The sequence below is a fragment of the Budorcas taxicolor genome, chromosome 11, assembly GCF_023091745.1.
Source record: "Budorcas taxicolor isolate Tak-1 chromosome 11, Takin1.1, whole genome shotgun sequence".
NCBI classification, from domain to species: Eukaryota; Metazoa; Chordata; class Mammalia; order Artiodactyla; family Bovidae; genus Budorcas; species Budorcas taxicolor.
In genome coordinates this window covers 74,747,339-74,764,571 of record NC_068920.1, presented here as the reverse complement: position 1 = coordinate 74,764,571, position 17,233 = coordinate 74,747,339, and the positions used below count along the sequence as shown (strand labels likewise).

The following is a 17,233-nucleotide window of genomic DNA, read 5'->3' as shown; positions in this document are numbered from 1 at the left end:
CTGGACTGCAGCCTGCCAGGCTCCTCCGTCCATGGGATTTTCCAGGCAAGAGTACTGGAGTGGGGTGTCACTGCCTTCTCCAGATAAGATGGCTACAACAGATAATTCCATGGGTAGATTAAATTAACCAGTGTTGCATAATAGCGATCAAGAGCAGAGAATCTGAAAATGTAGAGGCACAGAACCCTATGCTTTCATCAAGTGACAAGTTTTGCATAAATGGATAAAACCACAGCCAAAGGAACAGTAGTTTTACCCCAACCATACTGAAAAAGTATATTCTAGTTTAAGTTTTTTTTAGGTAGAAAGCAATTTTTATGTTCTTTCTCCAGAGAAATCCTTTTCCAGGAAATCTGTACTTTTCAGGGGATTATAAAAAAAAAGGAAATCTTCACAGGTTTTCATTAACATAATTAGCTCATTGAGACTGAACCTGCAACAACAATACCAGAATATCTTTTTAAAAGAGACTATCAAAATTAGAAAAAGTCCACACAGCTTCAAATAAGAAAGGACCAGTATGCAAAGTTCCTTTTCCTAACACAGAAGAGAAACTGATTCAATAAAAGAAAAGTGGTAAAAATTCATCACTATGAGACCAGAAAAATACTTTTTTTTTAATTCTTCCCTTAAATTAGTACATGGTTTCTTGTAATACTGCTAATGAGATTTAGGTTTAACTCATAGTTGTGTCCTGATTTGGAAAAAAATAATAATAATTGCTTGATCAGGCTACAGACATCTTTATGTTTTCAGAACAGACAATCTGTCCACGTAAGTTATACTACCAAGCAAAACAGCAATAGCATCCGGTAGACCCTTACTCAAACCTCCAACAGACTTCAGAGTTCAAGGTTTTCATAAGGGTTCCTAGAATCATATTTAATGAAATAAAAAACACAGACTACATCAAAATTAGAATTTTGAGAGATTTTAACACCTCCAGAAACACTGAAAATCCCATCTAATGAATGCATTTTCTAAAACAAACCATTCACCACAGCTTACCCTGATTTCTTTAGAAAGTCTCCTACTGATTACAAAGAAAATAGCTCTGAAATTATAATCTAAAGATAGGCCAGGCTCTCAGACAAGAAACATTGATTCCTTCCTTTTTCCTTCTCCAGACATATTGCAAAGAATATTTTAATAATAGCCAAAGACATATCACATGACAGTTAAAATTAAAAAGGGCAGTCTCTACATTTTGCCCAAAAGTTAGAGACAGCAGGGTTACTACGGAATATAAAAATACTTCCCAAATGTTAACAACCAATAGACGTTACTTACATAATAAAAGAAACCACTTAACAAAAAAGGGGCAACTGATTAAGCAGTTTTGGTTTACAAAAGGATAAACTAAAAAATATTGCAAACTAATATAAGAGAATATGGGAATTTCCTGGTGGTCCAGTGGCTGGAACTCCACAGTTCAGCTGGTGAGAGCCTGGATCCAATCCCTGGTTGGAGAACTAGGATCCCACAAGCCATGTGGAACAGCCAGTTTAAAAAAAAAAAAGAGCTATACTTAAGATAACAGAAGTTAAAGGTTAACTCATTCACTAATATTTTTGTTACATTGCCATGTACTCTTTATAAATGTACTTCAGAAAACAACATGAGCAGTTAAATTCACATTCAATGAAAAAGTGAAAATGTAAAATGTTACATGGGAAGGCAAATGTGAACTTAACAAAATCGCTAAATGTAGTAACTCAGAAAAATGGTTCTAAACTTCATTACTAATAAATATTATCTCAAATAAAAATCACTTAAATTTTTCAGTGAAGGCACTACTGACTTTTAGCTTTCTATAAAGCATAACTCCCAAGAAATCTCTACTGAAGAAAATAATAACTGAGGTATGACTTTTTTAAACACTTTAAATCCAGGGCAGGCAGCATAAAAACCTTAATTCGAAACTGCTCTAGAAAAACAAGAGACAAAAAGCCCACAAAATGGCCCTTGAGTGCTTTTTTAGCTCTGCCCATTCTTTAAGAATATTTATCTATTTGGCTGCGCTGGGTCTTCGTTGCGGCAGGCAGGGTCTTTAGTTGCGGCAAGCAAACTCTTAGCTGTGGCTTATGGGGTCTAGTTCCCCCGAAAAGGGATCGAACCTAGGCCCCTTGCAGGGGGAGCTCAGAGTCATAGCCCCTAGGCCACCAGGGACATCCCTTAACTGTCCATTTTTTAAGTAGGAAATAATATATGGCTCTTATGTTCAAATTCTGGGACAGTGTTTTAATTTACCAAAATTTATGCCAAAGGTCACAAAATTCATCAAGGCAAAATAATTCTTATATATTGAATAATTATCTATAATATATATTACATATTGAATAATTATAATATTAATGACTCAAATATTTACTAAGCAACTACAAACCTAGAATTTAAAATATATAGCTTCATAATCCTCTTAAACACTTTCCAGGCACCAAAAAAAATTGTTTAACAACAGCAATTCGAGGAGTAGTTTACTTCATTTCAGTTTTTTGATCAAAATAAAAATCTAAGTGATTTTCAAAAATATTTAAAATCATAATCAAATTTACAGTTATTCTGTTAATCAAAACACTAATCAATTCAATGTTACTGTCACATCTCTTTATAAGCAAGTTCATACCTGTCCACAGAACGGCCTGGCCCCACCCCAAGTTCTGGACGCGCACTAGGTAAGAGGTAAGACAATCTGTCCATCACTGAGGAAGCCACAGGTAAGGCAGCAACATTTTGATTGATTTTCTTAAGTTCATTCACAATGGCACTGGCAATGGACTTCAACACATGATGAGGAAGATGAAATGTAACTGTGGCCCACTGAAAGAAAACAGCAGTGTAAGCAAAAGAAAACATACTCAATAGTTTCTATCAAAACCCTGATTTATACATTATAAGATAAATAACTATTTATAGTCTCAAGTCAGTTTACTCCATTAACTTATAATTCAAAGTAAGAACCTGCAATTACATAAAAAATGAAGTTAACCATCCTGAAAAAGAATGTTTAGACCCAGATAAGAGAGAAAGAAGGACTCTCACTTTTGTTTCTAGACCTAATCTGTTCATAGATTCAGAGCCTTTTGGTTGAAAGGGAGGCCAAATCCCCTTGAGAAAGGATCCCACAATGATGCCCCAACTCTCCACTGTCAATCATACCCCAAGCCTTCCTCAAAGGCACCTGTGGACATTCACTATAGTCACTGTGCACTTGGGAATGGAAATGCTGTGTGATATTCCAGGCACTACAAGAGAGGAACACTGAACTAACCTAAAACAGCACTGTGGTCCATTAATCAAAGTGGAGACTTATAATGGTGAAGTGACTACTGGAATTTTGGCCCAAAGCTGTCTCAGTGAGTTCTGTGGATCCTCAGATCTATCTTGTAGCTATCTCACTAGCTCCCAAATGTGTAACTGGAAGAGAAATAGAACAGGCAGCTAGAAAAGTTCCTACGCTGTTCCTCTGATCCTCTTGGACTACTAAAAGAAGAAAGGTCAACCAGGAGCCCCTAGAACTTTCATTTTTTTCCTACAAAGCTACTGAACTACAGCAATACCACATTCTGAGGAAATTTATGAGATTAATGTCACATTAACAGACCTGACAGAGGGGTAATCAAACGACCTCACCTCCATTTAACTGACCCACCGGCCCATGCAAAACATAAATGGATCTTGAAGAATGACCGTGGATTGTAAAATCAGGTGGACTTCAACTGCAGCTGATATTTCAGATGAGGTATTTTTACTGAAGCAAAGTAACAAATCCCTTGATATTTGGTAGGCAGTTACAATTCTGTCAAATACCTTTTTGTCTACACTAATTTTAAGGGCCATCCAAAAGTAAACTGCTTTTACCTGGCAGAAACAATAAATCTGCACAGTCTTACCCTAGGACTCATGCTCTTTACCAAACTCTAATCTGCAGGGATCCTAATCAACCCAACATCCTGCCGATCAGCACCTTTATCTATTGTATTAGTAACATCACAGTAACTGGTCCAGATGAGGGGAAAGGAGCAAGGACCTTAAATGCCTTAGTAAGACAAATGCAAGCCAGAGAGAATCAATATCCCCAGAAAAACTCAGGGTCCTAAAATCTCTGTGAAGTTTCTAGAGGTCCAGTAGGCTAGGCATGTCAGGATGTTTCCTCCAAGGTGAAAGAAAAGTTGCTACAACAATGAAAAAGAGGCACAATGCTCAGTGGGCCTAAGCAGATTTTGGATCCAGTGTTCAGCATATTTGAGAATGTTGCTGTAACTCAATTATCAAATAATACATGATGAAATTCCAGTACTCTGGACACCTCATGCGAAGAGTTGATTCATTGGAAAAGACTGTGATGCTGGGAGGGATTGGGGGCAGGAGGAGAAGGGAACAACAAAGGATGAGATGGCTGGATGGCATCACGGACTCGATGGACATGAGTCTGAATGAACTCCGGGATTTGGTGATGGACAGGGAGGCCTGGCGTGCTGCGACTCATGGGGTCACAAAGAGTCGGACACGACTAAGCAACTGAACTGAACTGAACAGAATAAGAGGTTCCTCAGCACACCCAGCCTGGAAACTCCCATCAACAGAGGAGCCTGGTAGGCTGCAGTCCATGAGGTTGTGAAGACTCGGACACGACTGAGCGACTTCACTTTCATTTTTCACTTTCATGCATTGGAGAAGGAAATGGCAACCCACTCCAGTGTTCTTGCCTGGAGAATCCCAGGGACGGGGGAGCCTGGTGGGCTGCCGTCCATGGGGTCGCACAGAGTTGGACACCACTGACGCGACTTAGCAGCAGCAGCAGCAGCACACCCAGGCTGAATCACAAGATGCTCTACCATGTGTATCTTGTGAGCATATTCAATGACACTAGAAGTATCTGCAACAAGTAAAGATGCTGTAGGGAGTCTCTGGGACAGTAATGTAGCAGGATGCTAAGACAAAACCATGCCTCTCCTGTAAACAATTCCTCTCCTCTTGAGAAACAGCTCCTGGCCTCCTAGTAGTTAGTTCTCATAAAAATGTGTCTACCCATGGGACAAGTGTGCATGCAATCAGAGCTGGCCATCACAAACTAGGTGCTACCTGATACACCAAACCGTATTACTGGGTGTGAGGGCTAGTATTCCTTAAGAGGTTTATAAGAAACCAATCTTGAGGAAGTCCAAAAGGCAATTCAATTTTGAACCAGCTGAATAATCAAGGAGCTGAGATTTCTACAATACCTATTCTGACAACAGCTCCTTTCTCATTCCACACTGATGGCTTCACAAGGAACTCCCTATGATGGGATAATTGAGGAAGAAAACCTTTAGATCTGACATACAGATGGTTTTCACATTATGAAAGTGCCGTACCAAAGTGGATGGCTGCAGCACCACAGTCCCAATCTGGACAGGGATGAGGGCAAATCTTTTCAGCGGGCAGAACTTCAACCAGTACATTGGACTGTTCTCTTTGTCTGGATTGAGAGGTGACCAGAAGTAAAGGTCCTCACTGATTAATGGACAATGGCTAACATTTTGGCTAGATGTTCAGACATCTGGAAAGATCAGGATTGGAAGACTGTTAACAAGGAAGTTAAGGGTAAAGGTCTACGGACAGACCTCTCCAAATAAACACAGTATGAAAATATTTGTGAAATATGTGAATGCTTATCAAAAGGCATCCATTATAGAGGAAATGGGCAAATTATACACAGTATATGAATGCCACTCACTCTTTTGCCATAACCACTCCAGTGCTTGCTCAACGAATCTATATGCAAAATGCCATGGTAAAAGAGAGAGGGTGTGCACAGGTCCAGCATGAACTTGCTCTCACCAAGACTAAGCAGGCTAACTGCAGGCCTGCCAATAGCAGATACCAAAGTTGAGCCACCAATGGGACACCGTTTTCCAAAAGAACCAGCCAATTAACTTACTGCAGGTTGATTATATTAGATTTCTTCCATTATGGATTGGACAGCAATTTGTCTTTACTGTAGATACGTATTCTGACTGTGCATTTATCTGTTCTGCCCACAATGCTTCTGCCATAATATTAAACCACTAGAAAGTAGTCTATACAACTTTGCTTTTTGCTTCTCAGTAAGAAAGCACTTCAAAGGTGGGGGGAAGGGCTTGGAGGTTTGGAGGCAGTAGAAGAGGTAGGGGCAACAATGGGCTCTTGCCCCATGAAACTGAACTGTCTTACTGTGGTGTCTTACAGAAGGAGATGACCTGACAAAAAGGTGTGGGCCCTTCCAAAGACTCATTTTCAGTACTAATTGGGAGAGATGCTTAAAAGTCTGGAATTCTAACATTACAGGATTATGTATATGCTTTTAATCAACAAAAAACACATAATATAGCTTCTCTCAGCAGGGTTGCTATTATACTTAATAATCCATTTACAGGTTTTTTTTTTTAAGCTTTAGGCTCTAGAGGTCTTGTGACAAGGAAGCAATGTTCCACCAAGGGTACAACAATGGTTGCACTGAATTAGGTGTTAACACTGCTAACCAGCAATCTTGGGTTCCTCTTGTCACTGAGATCAAACCAGTCAATCCTAAAGGAAATCAACCCAGAATGTTCATTGGCAGGACTGATGCAGAAACTGAAGCTCCAATACTTTGGCCACCCGATGCAAAGAGCCAATTCATTGGAAAAGACCCTGCTGCTGCTGCTGCTAAGTCAATTCAGTTGTGTCTGACTCTGTGCGACCCCATAGACAGCAGCCCACCAGGCTCCCCCGTCCCTGGGTTTCTCCAGGCAAGAACACTGGAGTGGGTTGCCATTTCCTTCTCCAATGCATAAAAGTGAAAAGTGAAAGTGAAGTCACTCAGTCGTGTCCGACTCTTAGCGACCCCATGGACTGTAGCCTACCAGACTTCTCCGTCCATTTTCCCAGGCAAGAGTACTGGAGTGGGATGCCACTGCCTTCTCCACTGATGCTAGGCAAGACTAAATGCAAAAGGAGAAGGGGGTGACAGGATGAGATGGTTGGATGGCATCACCGACTCAATGGACATGAGTTGGAGCAAACTCCAGGAAATAGTGGAGGGACAGGGGAGCCTGCTGTGCTGAAGTCCATGAGGTCGCAAAGAGTCAATCAGAATAGACTTAGCAGCTGAACAACAATATATATTAAATCATTATACTGTATACCTTAAAAAAAAAAAATCACACTGTACAACAATAACTTGTCGCTGAATCATCAGACAAAGTAGGTGGTAATTCTACTGGTTAATATGATTAAAACTAACAAGGGAAACTGGATTGATGGAAGTAAGGAGAATTTAATTACAATCCAAGAGATTCTCCAGGGTGCCTCTAAGCTCTTCCACATCAGATATACAAGAGTGAAAGGACAATTACAACAACTTAGCACAGCACTACAAAGGATCTGAATCCTGCAAGAGTGAAGACTTAGGTCACTTGACAGTATAAAGACACCTGACCTTAACATTGCTAGTTAAGGACAAAGGGAGTATGGAATAGCTAGGAGAAGGAGACTGTAAATATCAAGAATATCATCTTTATATTATATACAATTATAGAACTGAGAGATATGGTAACTATATATTTCTCATTACATAAATGATAGATGGATGAAGATTTAGATAAAGACATAGAGAGGTAAGTCATTATTTTACAGAAGAATTTTTTGTTGTAGTTAATTTAGTGTTTAGGTTTAGATGGGTTTAATTTAGGTTTAGTGATTAGGTAGCACAGCTCTGTTACCTAAACACTTGAAACTAAATTTTAAGAGTAGCTAATATCACCTACAGACGGATAAAAAATCTTTTGAAACTTTGTGTCTGCCTGTTCTGGGGACAGGGTGAGACAAATCTTCATTTTCCTTTTAGGAACAGAGCCTCTTGTTAAGTAAAAGCATAACATTTTTGTTGCATGAAAGTTCAAACATGTATAGATGGTATGTATGGACATAATGAGTAGCCAAAGGAGCAGACTGTGCCAGTTATTAAGCTACTGTCTCTCAGGTCCAAACCTACCCTTTCCTCTCTTCTCAGTCATGTTGGGGCTGGGATACTATAAACTATTATTTCTTCTTTACCAACTAGTTTCCTGACTGTCAAGTTCTGACAAAGGAACACAGGATGGAAACTGGAAAGCATGATAGGGGAAAAAGACTTGCTTCTTGCTAAGTTACTTGTCATTGCTGTCAACATCATGTTAGCAAAGGATCTGGTGGCAGCAGCTGACTCCTCTGATCTTCAGAAGTTTTTCTGTTCTGATTTCTTAGCACTCCAAGGACCAGTCTCACATATCTCCCTCAGAGGCACTAGCATCAGCCGAGTAGCACCCCCATTCAGAACTCCGAGTCTCAGTCCATCAGGCTCCAAGCTCCAAGCTCCTGAGGCACCTACTGGATAACAACTCCACCTCAGGAGTCCGAAGTCCCAGATCCAAGAGGCTCTTTTCTTAAGTTTTTAAGGATCTAGGTTCTAAAACCTGAACATCCTGTTCCTTCAGACCAAAATGAGTCCTGCTTCCCACAGTTACCATCTGTGTTACCTCAGGGTTTTGTTTTCATTTTTTTGGTTCTCATACACATATTAAGTCAATTTCTCACAATGCCGAAACACACAACATGGTTTCTGTTTTTACTAAATAAAATGTTCCACTAATGGAATTAAGATTCATAAAATCATGGTGAATTTATAAAATATACTTCAATATAAATATTAGGAAGAATGCAGATGATATACGAGCACTGATATGAAAATATCCTCAATATACATTCTTCAATGAACAAAAGCAAGGTATATGCTATAATCTGAATGCTTGTGCCCCCGCAAAATCCATCTGCCGAAATTCTAACCCAAAGGGGGAGTCTATTAGCAGGTAGGGCCTTTGGAAGGAAGGTGATTAGGTCATGAGGGTGGAACCCTCTTTTATAAAAAGCTCCAGAGAGATCCCTTGCCTCTTTCACCATATAAGGACACAATGAGAAGGTACCAGCTATATCCCAGAAAGAAGGACTTCACCAAAAGAAATTCCACTCATCACAGCAGTCCAAACAGACTGAGCAGTCCAAACAGTACATCACAGCACTGTAGCATAATTTCAACTGCACTTGAGGAAGATACTCACAAAGGCAAAATTGTTTTAGAAAACAGCTTCTACTTTATATGCTTCAATATAAAAACTGTATATGTATTACATTTATAATTTTTTTACAAATCTTAAAAGAAAAATGCAGAAGAATTAATGAAATATAGCCAAGGATTTAATTCAAAGCCCTGTCTCCCACCATAGTCATCAGTGCAAGGAAGAACAGAGAAAGGCAAAAGTATGGAAATGTTCTTTCTGTTATAACCCTAAACAAAGTAATTTTTTTTTAACTTCTTACCTTAGCAACTTTGTGGTTTGCTGCAGTCTCATGAGATGTATTTTTCAAACCATCTTTGAGCTGTGTGATGAACAAATCATAGCCCTCTGTACTAGAAACATCTACCTTTTCTAAACATGCCGATAAGAGTTGTTGTGCCTAAATAAAAAAAGATCACAAAAGATTAACCATACCAAAAATGTTTAATTCAGATTCTTACACAAATATTTTAATTCTGAAAGGTACTATATGAAAATTTACTACTTCTACTTTTTTTAAACAAACTTAGCTAACCAAATAATGATTTGCAAGGCTGTTACAAAATTAAATGAGATATAGCAGTGTACTCAGCATAGTACCACAAAGTAAAGTCTCCATACATGGAAGTTTTTATAAACCAAAGCCAGACAGAAAAAACTGGACAAGCTGAAACTATAAACAAAAATAAGAGAGATAAAAAGTTAAAGACAAATATAAAGTCCCTCAGTGAGCTTTACTATGTAATACCGTAAGAGGGATCACTCATTAAATTATCAGGTAATTTTTAAAAAGCCCTTTGCATTGTTACCCACATATTCAATATGAACTACATTAACAGAAATATATGGTCAATATATGGAAAAGAACACATCCACACTAATCCAACCAAACCCAGGACGACATACTTTAGGCAAGACAGTGAGAAACCAATGTGATGCAGGAAAGGGTACCTGGGATGGTGGAAGAACTACAAACAGTATTACATGAACAAGACAACTATAATTATTTGTGTAAAAAGATAGAAAAGCAGCAACAGACATCACGAGCTGGCAAGGTGGAAGAGGTGGCAGAAGTTGGCTAAATATCTAGCTAAATATTGACTTCAGGGTCCATTTTACATAAATGTTCAACTATTTTATTGTAATTCTGTAGTTCCTTTTAAAACCCAATGGTTTGAAACCATCTTTTATTGTACACTACAATGTATAGAAGATATCAGCTTTATTAAGATATCACCAGGTCTAATTTCCTTAAACTAGGAGGGGAAAAAATATTCAATACAAGTAGAACTAATTAATTTTCTGTCCAAAGATTTTAACATGCCCCCAGATCGAGATATTCTTATGACAAAAAGATGGCTACTCTGTTTTCAGAGCTCAGAATTTTAGCAAATGCTTTCAATATTAACATACTAGATGACTGTGATATGACACTGACCCACACAGTAACATTTTGCATGTCTTAAAAATGGGAAATAAGCTATATTGATTTTATCAACTAATCATTTCAATCCACCAAACACAAAACAGTTAATAATCAACAAATTGGGATAAAGACAGAAATAATATCTCACTTTTAGGGGGAATACATTATAATCTCTTATATTTTTAAGATAATTTAAAGTCTGATAAATCTGAAAAATATAGTTTTAAATTATATGATATGAACATCAACATACACAAAAGAATTTAAGTTAGGATACACTTATACATTAATTAATAAATATGTAACACAAAAAATATGTATGTTGAAATTTTAATCTGGAATTGTTAAGACACATGTTACATAGCCAAGATTACAGGTTGTCCATTAATATTTATTTCTTCTTTTTTAATATTAAAGAAAAAAACCACCTCAGCTTAACGTGGCCATATGACTAAATTCTGGCCAATGAATTAACTGAATATGAAAAGGGCACATGTGAAACAGTTTGTAAAACAGAACAAGAAAAATGAAGGAGGGGATACAGACAGAAGGAGAGGATGAGGGAGGGAGGTAAAAGGGAAAGGAGAAAAGGAAGGGCAGGAAATGCCAGTGCGCTCCCTGGCCTTTTGTCCTCCCTTTCCCTAAAACTGGGAAGTAATGAGACTTGAAGCAGCAGTCTTGGACTCAAGAGATGGAAGCTAAGTGTTGCAGTAAACAAAGTTGTCCCTATACTTGGCCTTGTACTGTTACTAGAAAAAAATTATCTTGTTTAAGCCACTGTATTTTGGGGTTTCTGTTAAAGTGGTTTAACCTGTACAATTCACAATTCCTTGTTTTTATAGGGGTATGTAGATAATATCCTCAAAGGACAATCTAATTCCATTTAACGACGAGTAAGTCTGAAACTACATTAAGCAGAAAAGCATACTGACACTTATTTCAACTTACCTCTGTGACAGGTAATTCAAGCTGAACCACATCATCTTGCTTTGAAACTGGAGTTTGCAGAGCAGTGTCTAACAACAAGATTCCATTAAGGTCCTTCCTACACCCTACTGCATAATCATCCACAAAAATAACTTTATCCACGGCAGAAATATACTGACATTTCACCTGTCCACCTGGTTTAGCTGTTAAAAGAACAAAAATTCAACACTGAAGATGTTAAGACCAATAGATCTTTTAAAATAAATGCTTACATGGCAACTAAATACCTTATATAATCTTTGACTAGAAAAAGATTCTCTAAAGGGCATTATTAGAACCGATTAAATTGGAATATGTACTGTAGCTTAAAGTAACAATATGAAATTATCAGAACTTGAAAACTGTATTGCTGTTATGAAAGCAAGTATCATTGTTCTTAGAAATAAACATAGAAATAGTAAAAGACAAAAGGATATGATATATGCAACCTATTCACAAGTGAGCAAAAGTAGTATGAATGTATACGTGAGGGAATGATAATCAAATGTGGTAAAATATTTAAAATATTAAAATCAGTGGAACTTAGTAAAGGTTATAGGGAAGTTCTCTGTATTACACTACTTCAAAATAATTTGTTTTGAAAAAAAAATTTAAACATCCAATACTACACAACATTGTACATCAACTATACTGTAATTAAAATAAATAAATATTCAGTATTGTTTTACATCTTTCCCCCCTTCCCCTACAAAAGTCATTAAGCATAAAGTCAATGTGGACAGTTTCTAGGTAATGACCTCAAAAGTTCTTTTGGGCTTTTATACCTAAGATATGCTTCCCAGGTGGGAAGATGGCTTCCCAGTCCCAAGTGGCGCCAGTGGTAAAGAATCCTCTGCCAATGCAGGAGACAGAAGAGGCATAAATTCAATCCCTGGGTCGGGAAGGTTCCCTAGAGGAGGAAATGGCAACCTACTCCAGTATTCTTGCCTGGGAAATCCCATGGACAGAGGAGTTTAGCAGGTTATAGTCCATGGGGTTGCAAACAGTCGGACACGACTGAGTACACAAACATACATATCTGAGATAAAATTAAGGAAGATGGCTATAACCTAAGAGAACTAGTAAAGTGTCTTAGTTCAACTACCACTGGAAAGCGACAGTCAACTATTACTGAAGATCAATGTCCTCTGAAGTTTCTGCTCAATCAGTATCAGAAGAGTACTTTAATAGAAAGTGAATATACTAACCATAAAATTCATCAGAATAAATTAAGAGCAGAATTTCAAGGAGTATTACAAACGATGGTAAAACACGGAAGCTTTAAATATAAAACCAAAAAGCACGATTTGGAAAAGATAACACTGATTTCTACATTTTAATTTATAAGAAGACTAATGTTAAAAACTGTCATGAATACAGTCTCTAAAAACGACTTGAAAAAAAATTATCATCTGTAAAATTTAATTGTACTAGTGAAGAAACTTCTCTGTGGACATGTAATTCTGCCACCAGTCAGTACACCTTATTCTAAACTCCCACCATAAACCTATAGAACATTCCTGATCTCAGCACTGCTATTGCGCACTAATACAAAAGCAGCAAAGATATCAGCCAGGGTCCTACTCATGAATGTCTAGGACAACTATAAAACATGTTATAATCGATGAATATTAGGGTCAGTTTTCTTAATCTCAGATTATTATAGCTCTCTCATCTTGGAGGCATTACAAAACTATTCGAAACTTTTTCATTATCTACATAAAACAAAGAAAAATTCATAGAATTTCTATAGTTCATTCTCAGATCTATTGGTTTGAAATGTATGTCAGCATACAGAAAAATAATCTCTGCAATACAATAAAACAGGAATATTTACCTACCACTTCTCATCTCTAGGTAAAACCACAAGAAATCATACAAATTATAGGAACTCAGAGTAAAATTACGTAGGAACCTGTAAAGATAGTTTCAAATTTTAAAGCAGACTACTCCTTTTTTTATAGAGGTTTCTGGTTCACAGGAAAATTCAGCAGAAGGCAGGGATTTCCCATATGCGCCATGCCTCCCACACATAACTGTAAAATTAAAAAAAAAAAAAAAAAACTACAAACTGTTTTGTTTTAGGATAGGTCATTAGGTAAAGAACTATAAAAACCATTATTTTGTTAAAACTTTTACAGAGGTATAAAATGTGAAAATCTACACCAGGGTTTTCAACTGGGTTTCCATGCAACCCCAGAATTCAATAGATCATGACAAAAAAAAAAAACACACTTTTTTATATTTCTTATACTATATAATATTAGCACTCAAAGTAATGCACAGTGACCAAACAGCCTTATTGGCAATGACTTCAGAAGTCTTTCAGGCCCACAGAGCATGTAATAGGACCATGTTTACTCAGATGAGTCCATTCCCAGTAATTGTGACCTGAGTACAAAAGGCCATTTGTAAGCAGTGACTTGCTGCATTGCACAGCAGAAGGCAGTAAACTGATTATCCGTCATACTACCCTACCCTAAAGGCTCTCTGAGCTCATATGACCTCTTTTTAACTAATTACACCTGCGAAGACCCTGTTTCTAAATAAGGTCACAATCTGAGGTTCCCATGAGAACATGAATTCTGAGGGAAGATTATACAACCCACCACAGACTCTTTCTCTGAATCTTTTACTCAGCCTGAGAACTCTATTTCAAGAAAAAGAGCTCTGTTAATGTAGTCGCAGAGTATGCTCAAGATTTTATTTACCTCTACCCCTAAACAAGTTCTAGATTTCTGTGAAGAAAAAATATCTTTCAATGAACAAAGAACGTTTTAGAGAACATTTCATTGTCTTAACACATTCGAGCAAATCTTTTTTACCTGACAAAAAATAAGACCAAGGACACAAATTCTCTAATTTGGGAAAAAAATGAAATCCATGTGTGCTAAAGTGTGACCCAGAACTGAGTATTTGTACAGCAAAAAAAATAAATAAATAAAAGATAGGTTTCACAATGGGAGGTAAAAATCAACATTTATTTTCAGTTATAAGAATAACAATTTTAAGTGCATAAAGGTTCATAAAAGAGATGAAGAAACTAAGAAACCTATGTCTGAGCTCTCAGTAAGAAAATATCTTTTCAAAATCTTGTATGAAATTATATGTTAAATTATACTTTTATTTATATTGCTTTGTTTCATGGTTTTGGAAGTATTACTATGGAACACTGTCAACAAATTTTAATGCTGCAAATAACATTAATAAAAAAAACTTATAACCTATATTTAAACTTCCAAGGCTACCTTTAAAATAAACAGAAATTTATAGTTTATTTGCCCTATGAGTTTAAAATGTCTGAAAATAAATTTCTCAAAGAAAGAAGAGCCATGTTCAACTAATGTTTTAAGTTTTTGAGGAAAATCAGCTAAGAAGTCATTTTTCAGTTTTTAAATAGAAGGGAAAAACTCTTAGACACATTCTATACCACATGTTGTACCTTGTTAGAAGACAACTGTAAAATTACTTTGAACCCTACACTGATAAAGTTTAAAAAGAAATTCAAGCAGAAAAATTAACAGAAGAAACACTCAAATTTCTTCCAGCTATACCAGATATAAGCAAACTTCCTATAAAAAGATCAATAGTATTTAAGGCCTCATAAGAAACACTCAAATTTCCTCCAACTATACCAGATTATCAGCTAACTTCTTATAAAAAGATCAAATAGTATTTAAGGTCTTTTCTCACAATTACTCAACAAAAGAAACATTTATTTACTTGATTTTAGTAAATAAATGGATGTAGATGTGTTCTAGTAGCATTTATTTATAAAATCAGGAGACAGGCAGGTGGCAGGCCATAGTTTGCAGATTCCTGACTGACACTAATGACTTGCATTAGTACAGATTTACTTTGGGAGCAGGAGAAATTTCACAAAAATAATAAGTTAAACATTCACAGCCAGACACAAAAAGCTGCTGAAACTTAAAACTAAAACTAACAAAGAAAAATCTTGAAAGCAACCAGAGGATATGTTACATACAGGTAAGTAATAGCTACAATAAAAGCACGTTTATCATTTTAAAATCATGGACTTTACTTGGAATTGAACAATTTTTAAAGTACTGCAAAAAAGAAATTCTATTCAACAAAAAAAAAAAATCCATCAAGAATGAAGGTGAAATAAAGACATTCTCAGATGAGGGAACACTAAGTAGAAATTTTGCCAGCAAACCTGCTCAGAAAGAATCACAAAAAGAAGTTCATCAAAGAAAAGGGAAATTATTTCAGAAACAGAGTATCAAGAATGAGGGAAGAGCTACAGAAATGGTAAATATCTGGGTAAATATAAGTGATAATTCTCCAACTCAGTCTTTTAAATGTATTTGGTAACTGAAAGCAAAAATTCCTACAATGTCTGATACTCTTCAATGTCACATATATATAATAAATAAGTCAATTATAACTTAAAAGAGGAGGATACAATAGGGTGGTATTGTTTCTACATTCCACTTAAACTGGTAAAATACTGATTCTAAATAGACTGAGGAAAATATATATTGCAATCCTTCAAGTAACTATGAAAACACACAAAAGCAACAGATAAGGTTAAAAAAAAAAAAATCAAGCCAAAAAAGCAGAAAGAGAAAAAAAGAGGAAACAAATAATAAAATGGAGCATCTAAACCAAACTTCAACTATTCATTAATCAAAAATGGCCTAAGTACGCCAATGAAAAGACAAACTGGAATTTAAAACACACATGCAAAGAAACTTTTATCATTCTAAAAGGGTAAAAAAATGGAAAAAGATATATCACGTAAATGTTAATCAAAGAAACACGGAATCGTCACATTTAGATGAGACAAAGATCAGAACAAAGAAAATCACCAGGGATAAATGAGGACATTACATGATAAAGAGTCAATTCATGAAGCAATCCTAAATATATACACACACCTAACAGAACTTAAAAATACATTCAGCAAAAATTAACAAGAACTGAAAGGAGAAACAGACATCCGTAATTACAGCTGAAGACTGCAACTTTCAATAACTGATAGAACTAGTGGACAGAAAACGAACATAGATATAGAGAAACTGAACACCATCAACCAATGACATTTTTAAAATATGCCACCTATCAACAGTAGAATGCACATTCAAGAGCACATTGAAAATCAATCAAGATATATTGTATCCTGGATCATAAAACAGACCTTAATATAAAAGAAATAAAAGTATGTTCTCTGAGAGCCCAGAAATAAACCTACATATCTCTGGTCAATTAATCTTCGACAAAGGAGGTAAGAATATACAATAGGAAAAAGACGGTCTCTTTAGCAAGTGGTATTGGGAAAACTGGACAATCGCATGTAAATCAATGAAGTTAGAACACAGCCTCACACTATACACAAAAACAAACTCAAAATGGCTTAAATACTTAAATATAAAAAGAGAGATCATAGGCAAAACATACTCCGACATAAATAAATCATGCCAATGTTTTCTTCAGTCAGTCTCCCAAAGCAACAGAAATAAAAGCAAAAATAAAAAGTGGGACATAATCAAACTTATAAGCTTTTCCACAGCAAAGGAAACCATAAACAAAACAAAAAGACAGCCTACGGACTAGGAGAAAATATTTTCAAATGATGCAATCAACAAGGCCTAAATCTCCAAAACATACCAACAGCTCATATACAAGGCAACAACAAAAAACAAACAACCCAATCCAAAAATGGGCAAAAGACCTTAACAGACATTTCTCAAAAGAAATACAGATGGCCAATAAGCACATA

General features: G+C 36.3%; 1 protein-coding gene across 1 annotated transcript in view; it reads right to left on the bottom strand.

Moving 5' to 3' along the window:
• Positions 1 to 17,233, bottom strand: part of BIRC6 (baculoviral IAP repeat containing 6) — a 209,564-nt gene that overhangs the window by 170,756 nt on the left and 21,575 nt on the right. The window contains exons 2-4 of the mRNA XM_052649517.1: positions 11,470 to 11,651; positions 9,358 to 9,495; positions 2,627 to 2,820 (exon numbers count right to left, since the gene is read on the bottom strand). Coding sequence (XP_052505477.1) covers positions 2,627 to 2,820; positions 9,358 to 9,495; positions 11,470 to 11,651 — 514 coding nt within the window. The remainder of the gene's footprint in view (positions 1 to 2,626; positions 2,821 to 9,357; positions 9,496 to 11,469; positions 11,652 to 17,233) is intronic.